The 26,426-nt window shown below is 55.0% G+C and overlaps 4 protein-coding genes across 6 annotated transcripts in view; 3 read left to right on the forward strand and 1 right to left on the reverse strand.

Annotated features, from left to right (window-relative positions):
- Window positions 1–854, reverse strand: part of LGALS2 (galectin 2) — an 18,497-nt gene extending 17,643 nt beyond the window's left edge. Inside the window, exon 1 of one of the 2 annotated variants that reach the window (XM_063395851.1) lies at window positions 567–854. In XM_063395851.1, coding sequence (XP_063251921.1) covers window positions 567–854 — 288 coding nt within the window. Of the gene's footprint in view, window positions 1–551 lie in introns of both variants that reach the window. The other variant, XM_063395850.1, reaches the window with a different exon arrangement.
- Window positions 795–11,196, forward strand: GGA1 (golgi associated, gamma adaptin ear containing, ARF binding protein 1). Of its 2 annotated transcripts, none has more exons than XM_063395846.1 (17): window positions 795–962; window positions 1,344–1,428; window positions 1,734–1,809; window positions 2,416–2,514; window positions 3,724–3,847; window positions 4,323–4,423; window positions 5,434–5,514; window positions 5,905–6,042; window positions 6,186–6,267; window positions 6,464–6,571; window positions 6,849–7,004; window positions 7,756–7,820; window positions 7,933–8,135; window positions 8,247–8,530; window positions 8,744–8,913; window positions 9,159–9,269; window positions 9,439–11,196. In XM_063395846.1, the coding sequence occupies exons 1-17, from the start codon at window positions 932–934 to the stop codon at window positions 9,547–9,549; spliced, it is 2,025 nt and encodes a 674-aa protein (XP_063251916.1). In that variant the 5' UTR covers window positions 795–931; the 3' UTR covers window positions 9,550–11,196. The 2 variants fall into 2 exon arrangements, with proteins under 2 accessions (XP_063251916.1, XP_063251917.1); XM_063395847.1 differs by having other exon boundaries at window positions 7,957–8,135.
- A 119-nt stretch (window positions 11,197–11,315) lies between these two features.
- SH3BP1 (SH3 domain binding protein 1) lies at window positions 11,316–23,074 on the forward strand. The gene is made up of 18 exons (XM_063395848.1): window positions 11,316–13,316; window positions 15,058–15,100; window positions 16,528–16,632; window positions 17,002–17,078; window positions 17,353–17,464; window positions 17,555–17,631; window positions 18,011–18,146; window positions 18,772–18,840; window positions 19,247–19,337; window positions 19,634–19,776; window positions 19,875–19,986; window positions 20,081–20,162; window positions 20,454–20,534; window positions 20,636–20,752; window positions 21,211–21,302; window positions 21,478–21,607; window positions 21,772–21,887; window positions 22,304–23,074. The coding sequence occupies exons 1-18, from the start codon at window positions 13,255–13,257 to the stop codon at window positions 22,630–22,632; spliced, it is 1,974 nt and encodes a 657-aa protein (XP_063251918.1). The 5' UTR covers window positions 11,316–13,254; the 3' UTR covers window positions 22,633–23,074.
- An 838-nt stretch (window positions 23,075–23,912) lies between these two features.
- Window positions 23,913–26,333, forward strand: PDXP (pyridoxal phosphatase). Its single transcript, XM_063395854.1, has 2 exons — window positions 23,913–24,546; window positions 24,799–26,333. Exons 1-2 carry the CDS (start codon window positions 23,970–23,972, stop codon window positions 25,122–25,124), a joined length of 903 nt encoding a protein of 300 aa, XP_063251924.1. The 5' UTR covers window positions 23,913–23,969; the 3' UTR covers window positions 25,125–26,333.
- Window positions 26,334–26,426: the final 93 nt, after the last annotated feature.

Below are 26,426 nucleotides of genomic sequence, written 5' to 3' on the forward strand. Positions count from 1 at the left end.
ACACAGGCGCTCCCCAAAGCTCCCCGAGGTCGCTCGGGATCTGAAAAGCAGGAAAGCAAACTGCACAAGCAACGATTCCGGGAGAAGCCGTGGTGCGCCTGTCAGGACCCCTGGAGCACGGGGAAAACAGGCGGTGTTAGGTGTCACAGTTGCGCTGGCCTAGATCCTCAGAGCTACGCGGAAAGCGGGGACAAACGGAGTTTGTTTTCCTGGAACGCTCCAGCGATTTCTAGAGCATCAGCAACCACCCCCCGCCCGCCCGCCCGCCCGCCGCACACGCTGCTCGGGCAGGCAGGAGGCCAGGCCAGGCGCTGCCAGAAGATCAGCTGCTATTTACAGTGCAGGGCAGGGGACCGCACTTGCTGCCATTTATATTTATATTTACATTTATATTTGTATTTATATTTATTATTGGCCAGCATCCGACCCTGGCTCGACTCCCCCCCCCCCCCCAGGCGGGCGCGCACTGCGCATGTACCACACCCGGCGGGCCCGTGTCCTTTTAAAGGACACGCCGCTCGGCGCCTGCCGGAAGTGCTCGTTCTCCTCACCGGAAGTGACTTCACCTGCCAATAACACCGTTTCTTCGGGGCGGGGCCGGCTCGCCCGGTTTCCGCGCCGCCGCTTCTTTCCGGCGCTGTGCCCCGCCCGGCGCTCGCTTGCCCTCTGTGTCCTTCTCCGGGAGGGCCTTCCGCTTCCTTCCTCTTCCTTCCGCATAGGCGCCTTTTGCCCCTGCCCGGTGGGCTCGTGGTGGAGTGGGAGTGCGGGCCAGCAGGGGGCGCGCTGGCGGCGGAACGGCGCTCTGCACGGCTGACTTCCGGGTCTTTGTGTCCAGAACCATTGGGGCTCTTCATGGCGCGGCCGCGCCGGGGCCGGCGGGAGGGCGGAGGCGGAGCGGTGCTGCCCCGGTGAGGAGCCGCGGGCCGCCGACATGGAGCCCGAGACGCTGGAAGCGCGCATTAGTGAGTGCGGCTACGACCACCGCTCCCCTCCCAATGGCAGGGAGGGCGCTAGGGTTGGGGGCCCGCAGGGGTGTGAGGGAGAGGAGCTGGGGGTCGCACGTGGTGGCCGTGGCTGCGGGCGCACCGGGGGGCTGCGGGTGAGACCCCAGGGCCCAGACAGAGGTAGGGATACGGTGGGTCGGCAGGGAGGAGGGCCCGAGAGTTTGTGCACAGGGCTGCTGTGGGAAGGGGCGAGTGGATACGAGTGTGTTTCTCCTCCCACGCCATCCCCCGCTGCTGCACGCGCTGGAGTTGGCAGGGAGGGAGTGGGATCAATGATATCCCTTCACAGGGTGGGAGCCTGTTGGGTTTCTTCTCACCGTCCCCTCCTCCTGCTTGCAGACAAAGCCACAAACCCCATGAACAAGGATCTGGACTGGGATGGTATCAATGCGTTCTGTGAGCAGCTCAATAAGGAGCTAGAGGGGTAAGTGCTTTGTCCTTTCCACAGGCTTCTCCAGGTCACAGGCCTGGTTATGATTTTCCACCCAGCAAAATTCAGTGGGATTGTCCCTGGAGCTGGACAGGCACGAAGGCCCTCAGGGTGGGGGTAGGTGGGAGGTCCTCATCCACTAATGGAGGGTTCTTTCCGGATTTTGAGGTGTCTTAGTGCTGTATCAGCATCTTCAACTTGCAACATGCTTTTCAACTCTGGATTCCCAGACAGAAATGCAGGTACTAGGCTTTTTGTCAATAACCGGTGAGCTTTTCTTTTCCCCTCACTCCTTCCAGTCCTCCACTTGCCACCCGACTTCTTGCCCACAAGATCCAGTCTCCACAGGAATGGGAAGCTATCCAGGCCCTCACGGTAAGGGCATCTGCAGGCTGGTAGAACTAGATGGAGGGGAAGGGCATGGAAATACTCCAGCTTGATTGGAGAAGTGTGGGAAACTTTGAATTCCCTGTGAGAAAGCCCTGGAGCACCTGGGCCCTTGGGTGGGAGAGGTACTGAAGGTGGTTCTACAAGTCAGAAGTTCCTTGGAAAGGTTTTGTTCCTAGAAAGATCATAGCCTGTTGAATAGGATGCTTTTTGGCTTTTGTTCTGGTGGCCTTGGCAGTGCTGCATTAATGGTTGGACTGTATGGTCTTGATGGTATTTTCTAACCTAAAGGATTCAGTGATTCTTAATCATGTTGTGGATCCACACTTTGAAACCCTGGTGTTTATGACCTCTCTAAGGGTATCTCTTTGGATGGGCTGTTAAGCCATCTCTGCAAAAGCTGGCCCCAAAGATGAGAATCTTGCTTCCCTGTGGGAGGGTGCTTGACCACCTGGGAGGGAACAGGGGACATCCCTTTGTGCTGCTGTGACAGTAGCAATAGGCTCTGTACCTGGTGAGGGGGAAGCAGGAAGGAGCTGGCTCCTGATCCTGCTGCTGACCCCATGCTGGGACTCACCTGGCTCCTCTCCCCAGGTGCTGGAGTCCTGCATGAAGAGCTGTGGCAAACGCTTCCATGATGAAGTGGGCAAGTTCCGCTTCCTCAATGAGCTCATCAAGGTGGTGTCCCCGAAGGTGGGTCTCACGACATCATACTAGAAGGGACTGGTGGCAGAAGGGCTTTGGGAAAAAGCAGTGGCTGAGCAGAAGGGTTAGAAGTAGGGTAGCAGAAGGCTTACCCAGTGGAATGTGGGCAAAGCAGGATAGTGTTAGTAGATCTAGTCCATGATTCCCAGTGAGTTTTCTTGTGGGAAGTGAGTTTTCACCCCTCTGTTCAGGCTGATTCCCATTGTAGGAAGCTGAAGGCCAGCTGGACATAGTGCAGCCAGCACTTGTGAGACTACTGAGCTCATGTGCATGCCTGGAGTCACCTTCCTTGCATCCCTGTTGGGCTCTGTCTGTGCTGCATGTACTCAGGAACCTCCTCCAGCTTTGGCAGGACCATGTCTCTCTGGGGTGTCCCAACCTGATTGAGACACTCTTGGAGGGCAAGCCCAGGCTTGGTCAGTCGTGTTCTGGTGAGTCCATCTGAAGGACCAAGTCATTACCAGCTCCTCTGCTGATGCTGCTGTTCCTGCAGCAGAACAAGCTGTGCGGGCTCCCCCATTCAGTCAAGGCAGTGTACACCAGCAAGTGTAGGGTTAAGGGAACACAGGCTAAATATGACTAAGGAAAACCTTTGTCTGTCAGTCACAGCTTGTGGTCTGTGATGATGTATAGCCCGGACATAGAAAGCAACATCCTAAAGTCCTCTTGCTTGGCACCGTAGAGCATGTCCTCTGCCTTAAGCCACTTGTTTCTGGTGGCTTAACACATGCACTGTTTCTACCACCAGTGCTCCCATCAGACCATGTGAGAAGGCTGAAAGATGATTGCATGGCACCTGCTGGGTGCTGGTCATCTGGGGCTCACCTTGCTCAGGGCCCTGCCTCAGAGACTATTACCCACCTGCCTCTCCCAGCCCTGCTGTCCCCTCATTCCTAAAGGGCTGCCTTGCTGAGCAGCTTCTTTTTGCAGGACCCTTCCCTTTATAAGGTGACAGGAGACCTGCCTGAGCCTTCCCACCTCTCCCTGTGTGTCGCTGAGGAGCTGCTGCTGCAGCATGTCTCTTGTTTTTCCTGTGATGGAAACCAAGCATAGCATAGGATGTGTTGCAAGGCCCTCATGAGCTTTCCTGCTTGCTTCCTCTTTCCTCCTTGTGCCATTGGGAATGGTGTCACTTCTCTGGGGAGGGCGAGGAGAGGAACAGGCCAGATCAGCTTCAAGCCACCTCTTTTCCTCTAGTATCTTGGCAGCCGGACATCAGAAAAAGTGAAGTCAAAGATCCTGGAGCTCATGTACAGCTGGACATTAGGGCTGCCTCATGAGGTGAAGATTTCAGAAGCCTACCAGATGCTGAAGAAGCAAGGTGAGAGGCGGTGGTCTGGAAGGGGCAGTTGGACAGGTGGTTTTGCCCTCCCAGATTTTGTCTGGGCAAAATCTGAAACAAGCTCTCCCTTCCCTCTGCCCAGACCCAGGGCATCCATCAGTCTGACTCAGCACCAGGGTCAGGAGAAGGAGCAGATGCCTTGAAGGTCCTGGCTGAGCAGAGGGAGTTGCTGGTGATGAGTTGCTGAGTTGGAGGGGACATCTGCTTGCTCACATGGGAGATGGGGCACTGGAAAGGTCTGGGGCTGAAGGGCTACAAGTGCTTTGGCAGTATTTTCTAAGAGGTTATATTTATGGGGAATGGAAACACAATCCAGGATCTTGGGTAACAGGATAACCCACACACTCTTCGTCTCAGTTGGATTTGGTGGGCCATTAGGGAGAAAAGACCCAGGTGGCAGTGTCATCCCTGAGTGGGTGAGTCCTCCTGATCTCTCCTTCGGTTTCTATTGCAGGGATTGTGAAGTGTGACCCAAAACTCCCCGATGATGCTCCTTTTCCACTGCCTCCTCCTCGACCCAAGAACATCATCTTTGATGATGAAGAAAAATCCAAGGTAAGGGCTCTAGGCAAGGAGAGGGACAGTAAGCATCATCTTCCTGCTCTAGTACATTAAGTCCCCATGACATGGAAAAGTCAAGGCCCCTGCTCCACATGCTGTCCTTCAGAAAATGGATCACAGGAATGCTGAGGGCCTGTTCCAAAATCATGACAAAGGAAACATCCAGAGGAGTGGGGCATGTGTGTCTGTTTGATCTTTGGAGCACTTAGCTGCAGGATGGTGCAAAGGGTGAGGCACTGACATTGGTCCAGACAGGTTCGGGGAGGTTTGCTGCTGTGAGCTCTCCAGACTTTGGAGTTGTCTGGCCATGAGGTTTAAATCCCAGCCCCAGATGCTGCTGCTGTTATCTCTTCCCCACCCCTAGCACTGCAATCTGCCTATTGCCCAACCACTTAAACCACCTGGACCCCATCCTGTGTTGTCTTTCCGTCACAATTGTGTCACCACTCAGGCAAACCTCTCCATTATCAGTGCTGATACATTTAAGCAAGTATTGGGCTCCCCTGGGTCTAGTTCTGCAGGGATAGGGATCTGCTGTGAGGGATATAGTTTGCCTCCATGGGTCAGAGCTTGCAAATGAGGATTTGTAGGAGGGCAGTGGGACTGTTCACTGACCGTGGAGAGAGAGAGAAAATGAGAGCTCCCTTCACCAGCAAAGAGGCGTGTGAAGATGTCTGAGTAGGAGTCCACTACAATGCCAAAGCAATTCTTGCATAGGCCAGGCTTTCTTCCTGTCTCAGTGCTGCTGCACTCCAGACTTTCCATGGTGGAAAATGGCTTGCATAACCAGAACTACAACAGGAAAACAAAGGCCAATTATACTTCTCTCCCTGGTCTCTTGATAGCTAACAAGTTCCTGTGGCTGGGCTTTCTAAACAGTTAGAATTGTCCATTGCCTCTGCCAGGTACAGGTTTGGGATGGGGGGAACTATTGGCTCTAATGTTGCAAGAGTGACTGGGTGCCATCCCTCAGCTTGGGCTCAGAAGTACCTTCTCTTTTGCAGACACTGGCTCGTCTCCTGAAAAGTTCCCATCCTGAGGATCTCCGGGCTGCCAACAAGCTCATCAAGGAGATGGTTCAGGAGGTGTGATGGGGGAAGAAGGAAGCTGGGGGGTTATGGGCTGGGTGGCAGTGGTTGGCACCAAAGGAGGACTGCCTTTGTGACCTCCTGCAGACATACAGAGCTTCTGCCCAAAATTTGACTGTAGCAGCTGTGAAAGAGTCCTTGTGTGAGTTCTGCTCTCCCCTGGCTACTTGGAGGAGTGGTTCTGGGTGCATTTTGTGGCCTGGCCCAAGCCTTGCTGCAGCACTACAGGAATTCCATCCCTGTCTGGCATGTTCCTGCCCAGAGATGACCTGGAGTTTTCCACTGAGTGGGAGCTGTTTTGAGGGCAATGTTGCTGGGCTTTAGTCCAGGGTGGTTGGACGGCCCTCTACAAGTTAGGATATCCCTCCCCACGTGCTTCCCCTCCAGGACCAAAAGCGCATGGAGAAGATCTCCAAGAGGGTGAATGCCATTGAGGAGGTGAACAACAACGTGAAGCTGCTGACAGAGATGGTGACAAACTACAGCAAGGGGGAGACAACGGAAAGCAATGAAGACCTAATGAAGGTGAGGAAAGGCAATTCCAGAATCCTTCTTGGGCTTAGCAGAAATGGACAACCCTTATCCCCTCATCCTGCTGCCTATTTTGCACACCCAGCTGAGCATCTTGAGCAGCAGCTCACCTCATCACTGTTTCTCCACTGCCCCAGGAGCTGTATCAGCGCTGTGAGCGCATGAGGCCCATGCTTTTCCGGCTCGCTAGTGACACAGAAGACAATGATGAAGCTCTAGGTAAACATATCTGGCCTTTCTCATTCCTGCTGAGACTGCCCTGGGGTGTCAATGTACCCTGGTGCAGCTTGCAGCAACAGTGGTGAAAATGCTCTCTGCAGTGGTTTTGTTTGCAGCAACTTGGGCCTTGCTTTGAGTGAACAGACAGACTTGGGGTATAAGTTACTCTCTTCAATATTTTCACACTTATTTTCAGCGGAGATTCTGCAAGCCAATGACAATCTGACCCAGGTGATCAATCTCTACAAGCAGCTTGTACGGGGAGAAGAGATCAATGGGGAGCTGGTGGCCAGTCCCCTTCGAGGTGAGGAGACTTGAAGAATGGGGACAGGAAGGTCAAGCAGAGGGACCCTGTTGCTGGTTTCCTGCAGACTAAGAGAAGACTGAGAGAAGTGGAAAGGGGAAACCTGCGGGAGCTTAGAGTGGGGCTGGTGAGATAAGAAAAGGGCTTGTGGATGTGACTGATGCATGAAGAAAGGGAACTGGAAGGGAGAGCAGGGGGGTGTGAGGAAGGGTGGAAACTAGCCTCACCACACTGCATAAGGACTGGATAACATTTTCAGATTCTTTTCTTTTTGCAGGCAGCAACTCAGCACTTCTAGATCTGTCTGGCCTGGAACTTCCAGCAACATGCCCTTCTTACCCAGCCTTGCCCAACCTTTCAGGTGGCTCAGCAGTCCCCGTGTCTGACCAAACTGGCTCTGTCTCCTTGCTAGATGATGAACTCATGTCTTTAGGTGAGAAATCCAGAGCAAAAGCTCTTTATTCTTTGAGTCTGGATAGTTCTCCTTTGGCAGGAATGTGAATGAGAGAGCTCTGGTAGAAGTGAATAATGAAAAACAAAGAGTTGTCCTTCATTAAGTGTGAGGGAGAGGAGGGAAAGACCCTGCTGTGATTCTGAACTTCAGTCCCGTGGTGTTTTTCTGGATCGTCAGAGAGAGCCTGTAGGGATGTGCCCACTGATTTGCTCTGGGTAAACTGACCTGGCAGGTAAATCAAGAGTGCTGCAATGGCCATCCCCAGATGGGATCACAAGGTTGGGTCACTCCCAGCTCCTCATATTTTCTGCTTGCTGCTGAAGTCATGAGCTGACAACAGATGCATGGGACTTCCAGAACTGTTCACATGAAACCATGTGAGGTGCCAGTCCTAGAAGGCTCTAGAGTCCTGCTTTGCCCAACAAAGTGTCTGTTTCTTAAGACAAGTGCTTTTGGGAACAACAGCATCAAGTAGACAAAATGGTCAGTCAGATTGTTCAGCTCAGTAGTACTCACTTTTCTGCTAGTGAGAACTAAACTATAGGTGAAGCTGTCTGGACAGAAAAAAGCTACTATCACCCTCCTGGCTCTCCCCCATGCAAGGATGGGGGTCAGAGATGGAGACCACATTGGCGGTTCTGCCCTGCTGCTTCTGTGTCTTACTCAGGCCACATGTCATGCCCTTACTGATTTGGTAGGTAAGCTTCATGTTTGCTTTTACTCCTGTCAGGCCTGAATGACCCAGCACCACATCCTGTCCAGGCTGGTGACAGCAGTGGCTGGAACAGCTTCCAGGTAATGTGCTGGGAGCTAGGGCAGAGGTTGGGGAGGGTGGTAAAAGCAACAAATGTAGGTAGGGAAACATGCCACATCTGATGGTTGGTGCTGATATGCAACCCTGCTTTAGGGCTCCCTTGTGTGCTCTTTTCAGTCATCAGACAGCAATGAGCTCAGTATCACCCCTATGATGGCAACACCACCAGTCAAAGCAGATGCTGGTGCATCCTCGCCCAAACCATCTCCTAGCAGCATTGGCCTGAATGACCTGGACCTCCTGGGCAAGACACTGCTGCAGCAGTCTTTGCCTCCAGAATCTCAACAAGTGCGATGGTAAGCACTTGGTAGTGCAGTCTCACATCTCTAACCATTGTTTCCATTTCTGGGATGCTGGACAGCATTTCAGTGCCCTGTTTCACTCCTTGCTCTCTCTCCCCTCTGCAGGGAGAAGCAGCAACCACCCCCTCGGCTCACCCTGAGGGATCTGCAGAACAGGAGCAGCTCTGGCACCACAGCCCACAATCCCAGTGCTCCGCCTGTGCTCCAGAGTATTTCCCCTAACCCCACGCTGCCTCTGACCTCAGAGCTGCCTGCCCCTACTACACTTATAAAAGCTGCCACCACACCAGCAGGAAGTACTGCAATCCCACCACGGCCTCCTGCCGCTGCGCTGCCCCAGGAGATCTCACTGGCCAACATAACTGTGCCTCTGGAGTCAATCAAACCCAGTGAGCTGGGGGAAAAGAGGGGGCAGGCATGGGGGGATTAAACCCTGCACACATGGAAGGGAAAAACGTGAAGAAACTTCTTGGCTGTTGGATTTTATGGAGGCTGGAGAAGAATGGTGTCTGTCACTTGTATGGAGTTAGGGTGATGGGGAAAGGTGCTGTCCGGCCAATTCCCTCCTGGCTGACTGCTGCCTGTCCCTGCCTTTCCCACAGGCAGCATCCTCCCTGTGACAGTGTATGATCAGCATGGCTTCCGTGTCCTCTTCCACTTTGCTAAGGATGCCCTGCCCGAGAGGCCTGATGTGCTTGTGGTGGTGATTTCTATGCTCAGCACGGCCCCACAGCCCATCCGCAATATTGTCTTTCAGTCTGCCGTCCCCAAGGTAAGACCGCTGCTGGGGCTGAGATCCCCAGACTGGGCCAAAGCATGATTCTACTTCTGCAGGAAAAACAGAGGGGATGGAGAGACCTCTGTGGGCATGGGAGCAAATTCTGTTACCTTCAGATTAGTACAGTATTTTTTCTCTTTGACTAGATGGCAGAAGCTTCCCAAGTACAGGAGCAGGGCTTCTGGCTGCCAAGTCACTCTCAGGAATGTGGTCACTCTCTTCTCTCACTCTCTCCCTAGATAATGAAGGTGAAGCTACAGCCTCCCTCAGGCACGGAGCTGCCAGCATTTAATCCCATCATCCACCCCAGTGCCATCACCCAAGTCTTGCTGCTTGCTAACCCACAGAAGGTAACAGCACTGTCCCTGGGGCATGAACAAAGGCTGGTCCTGGTGCTTAGGCAAAGCCCCACTACCCTATCCCTGTTCCCTTTACTCAGCAGCATCTAAGATGTGAATGGTTTGTGCCTCATGCCTTTCTTCCCCTTCTGACTGCTTATCCTTTTTCTCCCATCTCTAGGAGAAAGTGAGGCTACGGTACAAACTGACCTTCACCATGGGAGAGCAAACCTACAATGAAATTGGGGATGTGGACCAGTTTCCCCCACCAGAATCCTGGGGAAACCTCTAGAGCCACATATTTGAGGCACTACACTGCAGATTCCTTAGGAAGCCAACCCTGTGGGGCTGGAGCAGCCAGAAGAAATGAGAGGGTGGGTGGGGGCTGGTGCTCACGCTCTCTTCTCCAGATGGCCGGGCAAGGGCCAGAGGGAGCGTGCCTCAAGGAGGAGAGCAGAGATGCCAGGAGATGTTCATCTTACAAGAGTAGAAGTGGAGTGGAAAGCTTCATGTATATGAACAGTTGCCTTCCCTGCTCTTCTGAAGATGACACTCCCTCCCCAGTCTGTCCAGCTTCTCTTCTAACCCTGCTTTCCTGCTTTAGGTGCATAGGGGAACAAGGACAGGGAGTTTTAACAACCTCAGCCCACAGCAAGGCTAGCAAAGGAAGATCCCTTTCCTTGTCTGCCCTCTCCACACTTCTCAGCCCTTCAGCTACTTTGTGCTCTATGGTGCTCTCTCTTGTCCCCCTTGCCCCCCTCCTTGGAGCTGGGCCCCAGTGATTCCCTCTGGTGAGATCACACTGGAGCTGATGAGGAACAAGGCTGGGCAGAGCCTAGGTTTCTCTCCAGCACCAGTGAGCAGACAGCTGTCCTTGCTTTGGTGGGGGGGGTGTCAGGGGGAGTGATTATCACATATCTCTGCCCTTGCTGCTTACAGAGCGTTGGTGAGAGGTGGGCCCTAGGGTGGGGCCTCAGGAGCTGGGAAAGGCTTGCTTTGTGCCTTCCCAACACCTTCAGCTGGCATTCTGAACCCCTACAGCAGGGAAGCCTACACCATTCCCACAGGCTTTATCTAGCACAGCAAGCTTTGGGAACGGTGTCCAGAGAAGGGCATGCTGTGGAGGTTGAGTCTCCCTGCAGTCTCCTGCCAGATGGGGAGAGGAAGCAGCAGTTCCTTTCCCCTGCTGGGCTGGAGATCCTGGTGGGGCGGGGGATTTCTCAGCTCTTCAGTGCCCTCTCTCAGAGGGGTGAGTGATGGGCTGGGAGCTGGGGGGAGATGAGAGCCCATCTCATCACCACAAAGCTCTGCACTGAGGCACGGGGTGGGGGGGTTCAGCTGTGCCTTGTGCACCTTTGCTACAGTTGAGGGCAGGCCTGGCTCCCTGTGGCGGGGAGGGTGCTCGCCCCAGCTGCCTGATCACTGTGACACAAGAGCTGGGATCTGTAGGCACAGAGGAGACTGAAGGTAGCACATCCCAAGCGATCCCCAACCCCATGGGACTTAGGACCATGGGAGCTGCTTCCCATCTGTAAGCCGCTTTGGAGAGGGCCTGATCATAAAAAGCAGAGGCTTTTGCCTCTGCATTGGTTTGCCAGAGGTAGAAGAAAGCATGTGTGATATGGAGATGAGCAGGGTGCCTTGCACTCCTGGCTCAGGGCAGTGAAGGTGATGTGTCTCAGAGCTGGACACAGTAGGCAGTAAAGGAGAGGGGGAAGCAAGGTCTTTATGCTGGGACTCAGCTGTGTCTTACTTCCCTTTCCCATCTCTTCAGGGTTTTGTATGGGTTTTTTCTTCGCAGATCTTGTTTGGTTCTTGAATAGACTTGTATATATTTTCAGTGCAAAATTCTGTAAATGAAAGAAAACAGACATTTAAAATGAGACGCCCGGCGCGAAGAATCTGCTGTATTTATGGGAAATAAAGAGTTCTTTCCTGATCCCGCTGCTCTGTGTTTGACCCAAGGAATATATTTTTCCACTTACTTTCCCGGACACCTGAGGAGCTTCTCTGCACCAAGCTCAAATCCTGCCCCTTCAGTCCTGTAGTTCATCCCTCAATCACTCGGGCCCTTGCCACAGTGATTTCCCTGCTCCCGTGAGCAGGGAGCAGGGATGGTGAAATTCCCCTGGCAGTTCTCAATTCCTTTTTTGATAGCAGTCACTTCCAGGCTGTGAACTGTGTGCTGCCCAGTTCCCTTGTGCCCCATGGAGAGGCAGTGGCAGGAATCTGCCTGGCCGCCCATGGGAAGCGGGGCTTCAGGTCGCTCCTGTGCCCCACATGACTGCAGCTTCACCACTGCTGGTAGCAGCACTTGGAAGCAGCTCCACGAGGCAGTTTTATTTCAGGGGTACAAAGGGGGATCTCTGGCAATCAGCAGCCCAGGGCTTGGAACAGCTCTGATACTGCATATAAGGAATGGCCTATCCCCCACTTAATGCAGCCAGTGAGGATCTAGGGGGCTTTGCCACATCTTTGCAAGAGGTGCTTGAAGCGACTGCCTGCTAGGAGCACCCCCAGAGCTTGATGGTGAGGGATCAGATTTGCTCTGCCACAGGTTTAGAACATCCTAGTGTTCTGGGCAGAGAGGGAATGGTGCTCTGTCACACCATAACCACCTGAAAACAGCTGCCAGCACAGCTCTGCTGTACAGTAACTGGAGACTTGACCCTTGCCAAGAAGCACAGCCTAGCAGCCCTCAAATCTTTGCTCCTCTGGCTTCAGGGCACAGATGGCGTGGCCCTTCTGCCTCATCTTCCTTTGCTGCTTGCCTCTTGCCAGCCGTGTAACCCAGCCAACAGCAACAACCTCTGCTCTCTCTTAGTGCAAGTCAAAAGCCCTACCTGCAGGTACCAGAAATCAGGTGACATTTACATCTGATAGAGTCAGGACCAAAAGCTGTGGTGGTGCGAAGTGGATGTCTTAAAAAACAAAAAAAAAAAAAAAACAAACAAACAAACAAAAAACAAACAAACAAAAAAAAAAAAAAAAACGAGAGAGAGAGTTCTGCTGCAGCTCTGCAGAGAGCAGGCAACAGCCGAGCCTGAGAACCGGGAGTTTGCGGTCCCCGTGCAACTGCGGGTGCTGCTCTGCTGCCCTGCTCAGAGGAACTCTGCTAGCGGGGGGAAGGGACCTCTCCAATGCACGAGGCAACAGCCGTTAGCTGCAGCTCTGTGGTGGTTCCAGAGACCCTCAGCGACGGCAGGGAGGGAAAGCAGGGCCAGGAGTGCAGGGGTGGCTTTGCTGCTTGAGCTTTTCTGCTTTTGTCACAGCAAGGGGGTATGTTGCAGGGGAAGAGATTGGAGCTGCAGCCGTGAGCACAGAGAGGTGCCTGAGGAGTGCTGGCAGAGCTGAGTGACACGGTAGGGCAGGGTGTACATCAGGTGCCCTGTCGGAACTGCACAGCCAGCTGGCGCTGGCAGCGGCATGGGCTGCCCCGCGGCACAGCTGGTGGTGGGCACGGGAAGGAAGGGGAACCAGCCCAGCTGAGACAGAGAGCAAGAGAAAGCATGGGCCCTTCACTCAGGCTCGGCAGCGGTATGTGCTTGTCCTGCCTTGTTATGTGTATGCTGTAATAAAATTTCCCTTTTAAGGCTGGGCTGAAGTTATTTTTACTTGTGGGGTGGTGACAGGAACACAGAACGGAGCAAGAGCTCTCTCTGAACTGTTCTTACCTGATCTGCGGTGGAGGGGCGGACGGAGGAGGAAGGAAGCTCAGAAAAGGAAAGGGAGCGAGAGAAGGGAGCTCAAGGGAGGGGAAAAGAAAGCAGGCAGGGCATTCCAGGGAGGGACTAGGGAGGGGACCTGGTGGGGAAACTGAAAAAGAGGGAACGAGGGAAGGAGGAAGAGGAGTAAGGACGGAGAGGTCCTCCGGGAAAAGCAAAGTGGCTCCAGGGAGAAGAGGGGCTGCGGGCATCCAATGCCAAGTATTACTGAGGGGAGCTGAGCGGATACAGCCAAGCAGAGCAGCTTTTGTGGTGTCCTCCTGACTTTCAAGATGATGAAAAGACAGTTTAATCGAATGCGCCAGCAGCTGTCCCATCCCAACACCACCATTAGGTAAGGACTTCTCCACTGCCTGTACTGGAGGGAGTGGGATGTGGGTCCTGGAGGGCTTGTACTGGGGCTGGACTGACCTCCCAGTGCTGGTGGCCTGGGAAAAGGGGAAAGGGGGAGAAAAACCTTAGCGTTTAGAGCATCTTCAGCATAAGCTTAGGGGCTTTGGGAAGGCTGCATTGGTGCTGCTCAGTGGTAAATGATCCTCAAGCCCAGCTACCTCTCCCAGGGCCCACAGGTACTGCATTCACCAAGAAACAGGGCTGTCCCCAGCTTGGCTTTGCCAGGATGTGGGGCAATGGGGAGGGACCTTTCAGCCACATGCCCCTGGCTGTGCAATGACCAGGAGGGTGATCAGGCTGGGCCCTGCCCTTCCTGCTGAGTCTGGGGTGCTCCACAAGAACCAAATGCCCTGCATAGCTCTAGCCAGCCCAGCAGCATGAGCAGCCCAAAATGCCCTTTGAGGAGAGGACCAGGGGTCCTCCTTAGATGGACCCATGGAGGACTTACAGCTTCACACACAACCCTCTGTTCCTGTCCTACCTCTGTCATTTCCTTCTTTTTCTCTTCAGCTTTCCAAAGCTCTCCCCTTGCAAAACCCAGAACTGAAATAACAGGGCTGGGTCCTCCCTGCCCAGCCCCCTCACTCCCTTTCCTACTGCCACCTCTGCAAGTTCCCAGCACTGGGTGGCTAAGTGGGACCAAACATGTCCCCTGAACCACTGAGGTCCTTCAGCCAGCCCAGCAAATCAACCATAGGAATGCAACCCCTATAAGCTGGTGGCCTCTTGCTCTCCTCGCGTTCCCTGGAAGGGAGCATGATGCCTCTTCCCATCCCTCTTCCCTCAAGATTTCTCATCCCCATGAGAGATGCACCTCCCTTTTGCTTAATCCCAGGCAGGCAAGTCTCAAGCAGGTGAAGCAAGCTCTTCACCTGCTGCAGAGCCTCTCCTCTGTGGACCATGACCTCACATGATCTTCAACCAAACCACCCACGTTTCCTGCAGCTCCACATCCTTGCCCCACATTGGCTTTGGCAGGCAGTGAAAAGAGAGAAACACGAACTGGGAAAAAAGCAACAGCAGACAGAAATCAAATGGGGTTCCTGGGACATAGCAATGATAGCAAGCTGTGAAGCAAGGCTTCCTCTACGGGAGGAATCGGGGAGGTTTTAGGGTCATGGTCACTGGTGGGTTTTGAATTTGGTTTTGAGCAGAACCACAGAAAGCTGGGTTTGTGTAGGCATTTCTGGAGGGGCTGGTGTTGGTCTTGGACCTGTGTTTGACCACAAGGAGACCCTTGCTCCTGTACCAGTGGCCCCACAGCTACTGACTACCATGGCCTACAAAGACGTGCCCTACTGCAATATCACTGCCCTGGACTCACCTTCAGGGGAGAGATGGGCACTCAGGGGCAGTAAACATCCCGTTTCTGTTGTGGCCCTGCTAAGCACTCTGACTCCAAAAACACAGGTCACATCTGGACTTTTTGACTGAGGTGCACTGAACTGGAAACCCTGTCTCATAGGGTGTCCACCTGCCAGCAAAGTTGGCTCCCTTGCCCTGCTCCTGCTGTTCTTGTTCTCACAGGCTTGTTCTACCCATAGCTTGTATCTGATGGCCTGTGTCTCCTGCTCCCAGGAGCCCTAAGAGAGGCGGGTAGGATGCATAAGGACTTGCCTTCCCAAGGAAGCTGGGTGGAGGTCATCCCCATTTGCTGATGGTTCCTTCTCCTTCCTCTGCAGAGCACAAGAAGCAACTGAGCTCCTGTCAGAAGATTTGCTGCAGGTGAGGCATGGGCTGGGCTGGCATGCATGTGTCTGCTTGTGCCTGGGTGTGGGAACCTATCCCGCTCCTGCCTGTCATTCACCCTGCCAGCATGTCCAAGTCATGGGGCTGGGATCTGCCCGCGTGCCAGAGGGTGATTTCAGGACCATGGTGTTAAGAGATTGGCAGGCTCCTGCAGTCAGGAAGGGCTTTCCCAGCTGCTCACAAAGGGATGAATCCTGACCAGGGGTTATGCTCCCTTTTCACTGGGCTGTGGCAGGATGCTGGGCAGGTGTTGTGGTTTGACACTGGCCAAACGCCAGGCACCCACGAAAGTTGCTCACTCACCCTCCACTGCCACAGCTGGGCAGAGGAGAGAAAAATTTAATGAAGGTTTCATGAGTTGAGATAAGGAGCAGGAGAAAACACTCCAAGCGCAAAACTTAGAGGTACAAAGTGAATTTATTACTAACAAAACCAGAGGAGGATAATGAGAAGTAAAATAAGCCCTTAAAAACACCTTTTCTTTCCCCAACCCTTCCCTCCTTCCCATCAACAATGCAGGGGACAGCCCACAGGGGTTTTGGTCAGTTCATCACCCAAGATCTGCTGCTGCTCAGGGAGAGGAGTCCTTCCACTGCTCTGCTAGACCTCAGGGTCCCTCCCATGCAAGACAGTTCTCTATGAACTTCGCCAGTGTGGCTCCAAATCTCATGAGCAGCAGTCTTCCCAAAACTGCTGCAATGTGAGTCCTTCCCACAGGCAACAGTCCTTCCAAAACTGCTGCAGCATGGGCTGCTTTTCCACGGGATGCCGTCTTCCAAGGACAGGGTGCTCCAGCCTGGAAGCTAGGGCTCCCTCTCTCCATCAAGTTTCCCACTGAATCACAGCCTCCTCCAGGCTCCAGCGTGGGCATCTCCCCCACGGGCTGCGAGTGGATCTCTGCATCCCCCGTGGATGCCCAGGGGCTGCAGGGGCACAGCTGCTTCACCATGGTCAGCATCACAACCCGCAGAGGCATCTCAGGTGCCTGGAGCACCTCCTCCCCCTCCTTCTCCACTGACCTTGGTGTCTCCATGTTGTTTCCCTCACATGTTCTCACCTCCTTCTCTTCTCTGGCTAGAAAAAACTGTGTCCCCACTTTGTTTTGATTTTCTTCTTAAATATGTTTTCACTGAGGCATTACCACTATCTGTAATAGGCCCAGGCTTGGCCAGCAGCGTGGCCATCTTCAGAGCCATCAGGGACTGGCTCTGCTGGACATGGGGGAAGCTTCTGACAGCTTCTCACAGAAGCCACCTCCGTGCCCCCCCCCCACTCCCAAAAACCAGCCCATGCAAAAACAACACAGCAGGCCCTTGTTACCCAGAGCTGGGTAGTGGGGAAATGGCCTCGAGGTGCCAATGGTTGACAAAATGGCTCCCCTGGTCCCACTTTTCTGTCCCCAGATTGAGCAGAGGATTGAGCCAGCCAAGCGAGCAGCTCACAGTGTTTCCAAGAGGCTCCAAGCCTGCCTGCAGGGACAATGTGGCTCCGAGATGGACAAGCGAGTGGTGAGAAAAATCTTCCCACCGCAGCCTGTGCTCACCCCAGCTCTGTTCCTTGCCAGCAATGGGAATGCCAGGCCCCTGCTTTGCCAACTTTGCTGAAGAGTGGCCCAAAGCTATGCCAAGCCCAGGTCCCAGCAGGTGCCTGGGATGAGCAGAGCAGAGCAACCCTCTCAACCATCACTAATTTGGGACACTCCTGAAAGAGAGACAATGTCTTTGCATTGAATAACCCTCCAAAGCTCTTGTTGTCTATGTTCCTTCCCAAATCCCTATGAACTCTGGCACCCATGGTGCCATGTGGTGAGGAGCACCACAGCGTGCCCAGGCACAATGGTGTCACCACTTCTCTCCCAAATCCTTGGCTCTGTGCAGAAGAAGCTGCCCTTGATGGCTCTGTCCACGGCGATGGCTGAGAGCTTCAAGGAACTGGACACAGAATCGAGCCTTGGGTAAGTACTGGTGGAAGAAAGTGCCAGAGTCACCCCAAGAGATGCCAGATCCTGGTAGTGACACTGTCTTGGCTCACAGGCTGCCATGGTTCAAACCATGTCCCCAGAGCAAACACTGGTGTTGCACTGGGAGAAGGGGCAGCCAGTACCTTCAGCATCCCATTGCAGAGTAGGGCTGGCTCAGGGTCCCACGTGGGTACAGGTTCAGTGGGGATGTTTGGTCAGAGAGGGGCATGGCTCCAGCCCACAGTCATTTCATCTCTGTCCCGTATAGGAAAGTCCTGGAGATGGGTTGCTGCATACAGAGCTCACTGGCCAAAATCGTGGCTGAGTTTGAGATTGCCCTGGAGCACTACGTCCTGCAGCCTCTCAACAAGCTCAGTGAGGTAGTCCTGGCTGTCCTACTGGCTCCAATCTCACCACTCCCTTCTGTGTTCCCAGGCCTCCCCCACTCACTCTGGCCCTCTCTCTCCCAGGAGGAGCTCCCCACCATCCTGAAGCGCAAGAAGACCCTCCAGAAGTTGATTTCTGACTGGAACACAATCAAGAGCCGGTATGGGGTACACTGCAGCCCTGGGGGGCCAGGACATACAGAGCACAGCCCCCAGACAGGTTGTGGTGAGAGAGGAGGATTATTGCCTGGGGAGTCAATTTCCAGTAGCTCTTCAGGAGCACCCAGCTAGCTCCTCTCTCTCAGTACATCTTGTTCTGGGCTCAGATGCTGAGTCCACAGCACCAGAGAGAAGGGCAGCTCTGCTGCTAAAGGCAGCAAAGTGCCCCAGTGCTGCTTGGTACGCTGAGATCACCTCATTCCAACTCTTGTCAGTGGTAGCCCTTGCCATGCCACATTTCTCTGGAAGTCTGCACACCTGTTCTACCCAGCATTCCTGGCACTGAGACCATAAATGTGCCTCTTCTTTCGCACCCAAAAGGCTGAACCAAGCTGCCAAGAGTTCCAGTAACAGCACTGGAGCTGGTGCTGGCCCAGGGTCATCTTCTGCTGCCAACAAACTGGAGATCTTGAAGGAAGAAGAGGAGGAGGTGAAGAGGAAGGTGGAGCAGTGCAAGGTGAGATGGTTACTTGCTCTCCCTTATGAATCAGCAGACCTGCTACCCTCCAATAGTCTTGTCCAAGGTGACCCCATGCTGAGGTGGATTGCAGCCAGACAGCATGTACTGCCCTCTGAAAGCAAACGGGCCTCTCAAGCAGAAATAGGGAGATGGCCCAAGCCCAGGGAAGAAAAAGAGTAAAGGAATTCAAAGCTCAAGCTGCTGCAGAGAGGAGGCTCCAGGGGCTAAATCAGGGAGCATATGGGGTCCCCTCAGGCTGGGAACCAGCTGAGCTACGATCTGTCATGGGTGGCAGGGAAGTTTCACATTAACTTTCCCCACTTATGCCCAGTTTCTCTGTAAAGCCCAGCACCTCATCTGGCAGAGAGCTCGTGAGCTCACTGGAGCTGAAGGTGCAGAGACCTCTTGTTCCTGAGCCACTTATGCCAGGACCTTGATCATGGGACAGGTTGCTGCCACTACCCAAACACAACTAATGGAAGCAAGGAGAAAGCTGCACTGCACCCAGAGACCCTGTCTAGACCACTCAAGACCAGATGAAAGGGCTTCATGAAGGTGTCTCCTCTTCCTCGGGTGCAGGGAGGGGATGGAAGATTGCTCTTCTTTATGTCTCCCTTCGCAGGATGAGTACATGGCTGACCTCTACCACTTCTCCACCAAAGAGGACATCTACGCCAACTACTTCATCAAAGTAAGTCTTCTATCTCACTTCTCCCCAGTGTGTGAACATCAATTGCAACATGTCTGAGCCCAGCCTTGCCCTCATCCACACCAAGTGCCCCTAAGCAAGGCAGGGGACAGATCAAGGCATCAGCAGATGCCCATAGCTGGCCTTGCTCCAGATACTGCAGGTTAATGCCACCACTAGCACCAAGTGCAAAGAAGCAGCTTGTCCTGCTGATACCCCTCTTCAATTTGTCCTCTACTCCTTACTAAAGACATTGACTAAAGACATAGTCCTATGGACCCCAGGTGGGCTCCTCTTGCAGCTCCCTCTTTGCCCTGTCTTCATCTGGGTGCAATGTCCTGGGAATGGGCACCTCTCCAAGAGGAGCTGGTGCCAACTGAATGCTGTTTGCCTGTCCCCTGTCTGGCAGCTATTTGATATCCAAGCCCAGTACCACCGGCAGTCACTGGAATCTCTGGACTCAGCTCTAGCAGAGCTGAGGGAAAGCCACAGACAGACAGGTAACCTCTGGCTCTCTATGCAGCCTGGCAAGGGCTACAGGTGAGCCCAAGGGATACAGGTGTGGCCAGCAAAGCTGGAAAAGGCTCATTTTCCCTCCCTACACCTGCTGCTGCCTACCATGTTGGGCTGGTAGGTTGGCAACTACAGCTTGACATGGACTGGGGATGCTGCCTGTCCTGCCTCTGCCTCTGCTTCTAGCCAGCCAAGTTTGACTTAGAGCAGGATATTGCCATGGCCAAATGCTGGATGGTCGCAGTGTCCACCATGCCTCTTGACATTTTCCTTCCTCTTGCAGAGCCTTCCTTCACGACAGACACCCCGATGGCAGGGTACTATGGTGTGTCCCTAGAGACACATCTCAAGAGCTTGGGCCGGGAGATTGCGCTTCCCATCGAAGCCTGTGTCATGATGCTGTTGGCTTCTGGCATGAAGGAGGAGGTAGGAAGTGCTCCAGACCCCCTCATCACCTTTCTCCCCCGCAGATGCAGTCCTCCCAAACTCAAAATGCATCCCTTCCCTCTTCATCCCATCCCCAGGGACTCTTCCGGCTGGCAGCAGGTGCCTCAGTGCTGAGGAAGCTGAAGAGCAGCTTGGCCAGAGGCTCCAATGCCCTGGAGGAGTTTTACTCAGATCCCCATGCTGTGGCTGGTGAGAGCCAGCAAGGCAGGGTGGGGGACATGGTTGGGCAGTCCCTGCCATCCCTCAGCTGCCGTCAGCTCCACTGGTCCCCCTCTCCTCCCAGGTGCTCTGAAATCCTACCTGCGGGAGCTGCCCCAGCCTTTGATGACCTTTGAACTCTATGACGAATGGGTCAAAGTGGCCAGGTGGGTCCAGGCACTGGGGTGGAAATCCCTGGCAGGTCTCAAAAAGCCCCCAGTCAATCCCCTCCATCCTTCCTGGCACTTGGAGCAGGGGTGCTCTGTCTCATTTGGGGAGATAGGAGCACAGTGCCTCCATGGATGCCTGCCTCCATTGGCCCAGTAAAGCAGGACCTCTCCATCTCCCGGGCTATGGCCTGCACGGGGCAGCCAACACTGGCCTTCCTCCTTGTCCACTGTGTCCCTCTGTGCCACAGGGAACAGGCTGAGCTCTCTGCTTCTCCTTCTCTCTTACAGCTTAAATGACAATGATAGCTGTGTACAGAGCCTGCGAGACACCTGCAGCCGCCTGCCCCAGGACAGCTACAACAATCTGAGGTGTTTTGTCAGAACAGGGCTTCTTCAGCCCCACACAATCACCAGAGGTAGCCATTCCCTCCTCAAATCCCCACCTACTGAACCCTCCTTTCACCCCACAGGTATCTGATCAAGTTTTTAGCCAAGCTGGCTGAACACCAGGAGGTGAATAAAATGACTCCCAGCAATATTGCCATTGTGCTGGGCCCAAACCTGCTGTGGTCACAGCAGAGCACAGGGTAAGATCTGGTTTGAAGGGGTGGGAGGCAGCTCCCTAGCCCTAGCTAGAGTGCCCAGAAGACAAATGCCATGGCAAAGGCTGATCCAGCAGCCTTCAGGCTGGTCTAAAGCACTTACACCTCTTCCATCCTCAAGTCCTGTCACTTGTTCCCATGCTCCCCAGGTTGCACATCCCTTCATCAAGCATATGTCCTCTTAGCCACTCTGCAAAGTAGTAGAGGAATGAGCTGAGACCCAAAGCACTTGTGACATGGGTGGCTTTCTATACCACTGACCTCCAACACCAAACCAGGGTTCCCAGAACAGGGAAAAAGGCCCATTACCCACGCTGCCATGGCCCTTGGCTCGGCTGCCTTCCCTTCAGACCCTGACCCCCTGCAGAATGAACACAAAAACCCATTTGGGGTTAATGGTCCCAAACTCTTTCTCTGATGCCTCCTCCACCCCTGTCTCTCAGAGACCCCATGCAACTGGACTTGGCCTCAGTCTCCTCCATTCAGGCTGTGGTGGAAGCCCTCATCCAGAATGTGGACACTCTCTTCCCCGGAGGTAGGGCCAGGGCATCACTTGGTGGGCCACAGCAGAGAGTGACAGGGAGAGGAAGAGAAAGGAACATTTCTCCCTCTCCAGGAGGAAAGAAGTGGGAGGCTGCTCTGGCTCTCTGCTGTGGTGTCATTGCTCTGGGTGGCTTCCTCACAGGACCTCCTCCTTTCTCTTCACCCAGAGGTAGATTTCAATGTCTCGGGCATGTTCATGCCACCCACAAACACCAGACTTTGCAAGGCTGCCCCAGTGGAACAGCCAACTCCTACGACCCCTCCAGCCAGCACCCCCACCCTTTTGGACGTAGAGGCGTAAGTCTGATGGGAGCTAGAGGCTCTGGCTGCCCCAGTTCTCCCCATGTTCTCCCCCCTCCCACCCCACATCAGCGCTGCACTCTCACAGGTGGCTGCAAGGTGCCTCACAGCCAGGACCACGATGCACAACCAAAGCCTGACTTCCCCCATTCTCTGCACAGCACCTCCAGGAACCCTGAGGCCAGGTCCCAGCCGGCATCCCCAGCACTGCCCAGGCCATCTCCTGAAGCTGCAGGGCCACCAGCTCCGATGATGACTGACAACACCACCCGCAAAGGTTAGGGTACCCCAGAAGCTTGGGAAATTATACCCTCAAATGCCACCTCCTGTGGTTTAGTCATCATCCTGCTATTCCCCACTCAAGTGGGCACTGGGGATGTCCTTGTGACCAAATGAGGGGAAGGGCCTCTGGCCAGGGCAGCATGGCCAGGATACAGCCAAGATGGGACCATGGGATGGACACAGTACATCCTCCAGTGTTGAGTTGAACACCTCCGGTAAAGAAGTGTCAAAGCTCATGGCCCTTTGTGAAGGGAAGAGGAAAAAGCCCCAAGAAAAGCTGGTGTGCGCTTGTGTCTTCAGGACAGAAGCTGGGCAAGGGTCAATTTGTCCGACTGCCTGTCTGCAGCTCCCTCTGCTCTTTGGAGAGATCACAGTGGAGAGGACCCCAGCTCATGTAATCTCTCTTTTCAGGCAAACGCCCAGCTCCAGCCCGACCCACAATGCCACCACCTCCCGTGATGCAGCCCTGCAGCATGGCTCCTGCCCAGGCAGCCAGCCCCAAAGCCCTGCCACGACGGACGGTGCCCAGCCGAGCCCCCTCCACCCCACCACCGCTCCCTCCACAGCCATCACCTCGCCACAGCCGAGATGCCCCACCATCCCCCAAGCCTTCCACTGGTGAGGCTGACACAGTGGCTGCCATGGATTGTGTGCCGGGAACCACAGAGGAGGGACAGCCACTGCCTGAAGGAAGCCTCCTGGCCACACTGGCCCCAGAAGGACAGCCCACAGAGAACTGAACAGGGTGAGGGGCATGGGGAAATCAGAGGTCGAGGAGATGGAATTGGTCACCTCTCTGGGACACAGCAGGTGCTGTGGAAATGCCAGGGTGGCCTGAGGGACAGCATCTCTTGGTCCTCCACCTTGTTCCTTTGGCTCACACCACCTGGCATGCTTTGCCTGCCTTCTCTTGCTCTCCTGCCTCGGTCTCCACCTCCCCACACTACCATGTCCATACCAGAGCCCAGCCACCAGTGAGGGCCCAGACCCGTGCCCAGATCTCCCTCTGCAGGCCCAGACACTGCCTGCAGCTTTCGAGCCAGCACAGGCAGTTTGGCCCCATAGGGCCATTTGTGGATGCTCAGCCATGATCCCAGCCCCATTTTCCCTGAAAATGCATTGCCCCAGGAACACACAGATGGATATATATAAATACAGATATAAATACAGATAGATAGATAGATAGATTTGGAGTGCATGTTTTATTAGGAGTGGCTGAGGGAACTGGGGTTGTTTGGCCTGCGGAAAAGGAGGCTCAGGGGTGACCTGATCACTCCCTACAACTCCCTGAAAGGAGGCTGTAGCCAGGTGAAGATCCACCTCTTCTCCCAGGCAGCAACAGGACACAGGTCACAAGCTGCACCAGGGGAAGTTTAGGTGGGACAGCAGAAGGAATTTTTTCACAGAAAGTGATTAGACATTGGAATGCTGCCCAGGGAGGTGGTGGAGTCAGCGTCCCTGGAGGTGTTTAAGGAAAGATGTGGCACTTACTGCCATGGTCTAGTTGACATGGTCGGTCTTAGGCTGGACTCGATGATGTTAAAAGGCTTTTCCAGCCTAAGCGGTTCTGTGATACTTTGCCAATATTTGAAAAGTTGGTGTCAAAGTCGCAGGCCGATATGAGCATGGCACACTTGGCAGTCTGAAGTGCTGGAAAGTGCAGCCCGGGGGCCGCAGCGGGGAGGAAAGGAGGAGGGAGCGCGACCGGCGCCCCCGGCCGGCGGAGATGCGGTCCCGGGCGGTAATGACGACCCCCCCGCCACGGGCCCCGCCGGCCGGCAGGGGGCGCTCCGGGGCCGCGCGGGCACGGCTAGGGGCGCCGGCCAGGCACGGCGGTTCCAGCCAATGGGCAGCGCGGCCGGGCCTGTCCCCGGCCTCTCGCGCCGTGGCGGCTCTGGGGGCCGGCTCTCTGCCCGGCCCTGCCCCTGGGAGCGTCAGGGTCTCCCATTGGTGGCGGCGGGGAGGTCGGGGGCAGTGATTGGTTGCGCGACGGGGCGGGGCGCGGCGGGGGGCGGTGATTGGCTGCGCAGTGGGGCGGGGCGGCTGCGGCGGCGGCAGCAGCAGCAGCAGCAGCAGCATGGCGAGCTGCCGGCGGCTGAGCGGCGCGGGGCTGCGGGAGGTGCTGGGCCCGGCGCAGGGGCTGCTCTTCGACTGCGACGGCGTCCTGTGGGCGGGCGAGCGCGCCGTGCCTGGCGCCCCCGAGCTGCTGGAGCGGCTGCGGCGCAGCGGCAAGGCCGCTCTTTTCGTCAGCAATAACAGCCGCCGCTCGGTGGCCGAGCTGGAGCGGCGCTTCAGCCGCCTCGGCTTCCGCGGCGTGCGCGCCGAGCACGTCTTCAGCTCCGCGCTCTGCTCCGCGCTCTTCCTCCGCCAGCGCCTTCTCGGCGCTGGCGGGAACGGGAGCGGGGCCGGCCGCGTCTTCGTGCTGGGCGGCGAGGGGCTGCGCGGCGAGGTGCGCGACGCCGGGCTGCGCCTGGCGGGCGAGGGCGAGCCGGCACCCGGCGAGCCGGTGCGCGCCGTCCTGGTGGGCTATGACGACCAGTTCACCTTCGCCAAGCTGGCGCAGGCCTGCGGCTACCTGCGCGACCCGCAGTGCCTGCTGGTGGCCACCGACCCCGACCCCTGGCACCCGCTCAGCGACGGCCAGCGCACCCCCGGTGAGCCCGCGCCCCGTCCCGCGCCGCCCCGGGGGGAAGGGGCTGGTGGCGGGGGTCGCCTCGGGTGGGCTTCGCTGTCCCAGGCGCGGGTGAGGCGTTCCCTGAGCGGCCGGACGCGCAGGGATGCCCTGGCATGTCCCTGCCACCTCCCGAAGCGGTGCTGCAGGCATCCCGCTTGCCTATCCCGTGGCGGGACCCGGGATGCCGAGCTTCCCGCAGCTACTTCTGTTCCTCCTCCTTCCCTCCCTGCAGGGACTGGCAGCCTCACAGCCGCAGTGGAAACGGCTTCGGGCCGCAAGGCGCTGGTGGTGGGGAAGCCAAACACATACATGTTTGATTGCATCGTGGAGCGTTTTGGTGTCGACCCATGCCGCACCCTCATGGTGGGAGACCGTCTGGAGACAGACATCCTCTTCGGCAAGAACTGCGGCCTTGCCACCATTCTCACCCTGACAGGTGTTTCCCGTCTGGAAGAGGCACAGGCCTATATGGCCAGCGACAACGCTGCTGCCAAGGATCTGGTGCCCAATTACTATGTGGACAGTATTGCAGACTTGATACCAGGCCTGGATGAGTAACAGTTTGTCCGTGTGAGGGCAGAGGGGTCAGGTTCCCCATCCCAGATCTCCATCTGTTCCCATTTCTCTCTCACTGCCCTATTCCCTCAATTCCTGGTTTCTTCACATGCCAACATCCTTCTTTGGGGGCAAAATGGGAAGGGGATTGGCAGGAGGGGACAGGTTTTAAGTTGTCTCTTCTGCTGAGAGCTATCCATGATGAACAGAGTCCTTGTCTCCCTCATTGCCAGCTGCCAGCATCTTTGAGAGAGAGCTGGAGGCCTCGAAGCTGCTTGGGGGAGGGTGGGGTGTGAAATCAGTGTCTGCGTGGCCTCTCCTCCTGCAGTGGTTTGGAACTGGCTGTTTTAGTAGTATTTTTCTCTTGGATAACCAGTGGCAGCCTTTTACTGCTGTCCTTTGACTTGTAGCTCTTGACTTCTGAGCTGCATCCCTGCAGTCCTTGTGGTAACCCCCTCCTTGCCAGGGGATTTGCTGGCATTGTCACTCACCTGGTGTCTGTCAGTGCCAGGGCTCTGGAATCATGAATGAGAGCACCTCTGCCTCCCACAAGTGAAAGAAATCATTGCCTCATTTCTTCTCTCTCCTATTCCTCAGAGATGTTTTCCCCACTACCCCCCTGCCCCGACTCAGTTAATTACTGGGTTTAACTGTGCAAGTGTCCATCTGAAGGACAGAAGAGACTGGTTTGAGGGGTTTTTTCCTGTGCCAAACAGACAAGCTGTGACTGCACAGTGGGTCTGCAGTTGTACCTTGTTTTTCAGCACTCTTTCTGAAGGGGCTTGTGAAGGACAGAGGGCTCCTTGACCATGACAACACAGCACTAGTGAACTGTATGACTCTCCCTGGTTGCCCCTTCTCAGTTGGATTTTGTCATAGTACAGTGAGAGAAAAGTGCTGATGGGGGTCTGTGCTCCAGCTGCTGGTGTGCAGGTGAGATAGTGATCGTGTTGTCACTGCTGTGAATGTGTCACAGTCCTCAGAATCATTCCTTGCTGCTTTGTCTTTCTACATTTTTTAATTTCTTGATCTAATTTATCAAACTTATTTATTGTTCAAATATTGTATTATTTGTATAAATTATGCTGACTGGTTGCACCAAGGGGACAGAAGGTAGTGCCTTTGGGCATCCCTTACTGTCCAAGTCCCATGTTGATGTTCTTACACTCACTGTGTCTCTGTATATAATAAAGTGTGAGCATAGGCTGGAAATTATCTCTTTTTTTTCACTCGTGGTCCCATCAAGATGAAACCACCCCAGGTATCTTTGAGCCCTCACAGGTAGGGATATGGCAGGACCTTTCC

The sequence above is a fragment of the Prinia subflava genome, chromosome 4 (assembly GCF_021018805.1).
Source record: "Prinia subflava isolate CZ2003 ecotype Zambia chromosome 4, Cam_Psub_1.2, whole genome shotgun sequence".
Classification (NCBI taxonomy): Eukaryota; Metazoa; Chordata; class Aves; order Passeriformes; family Cisticolidae; genus Prinia; species Prinia subflava.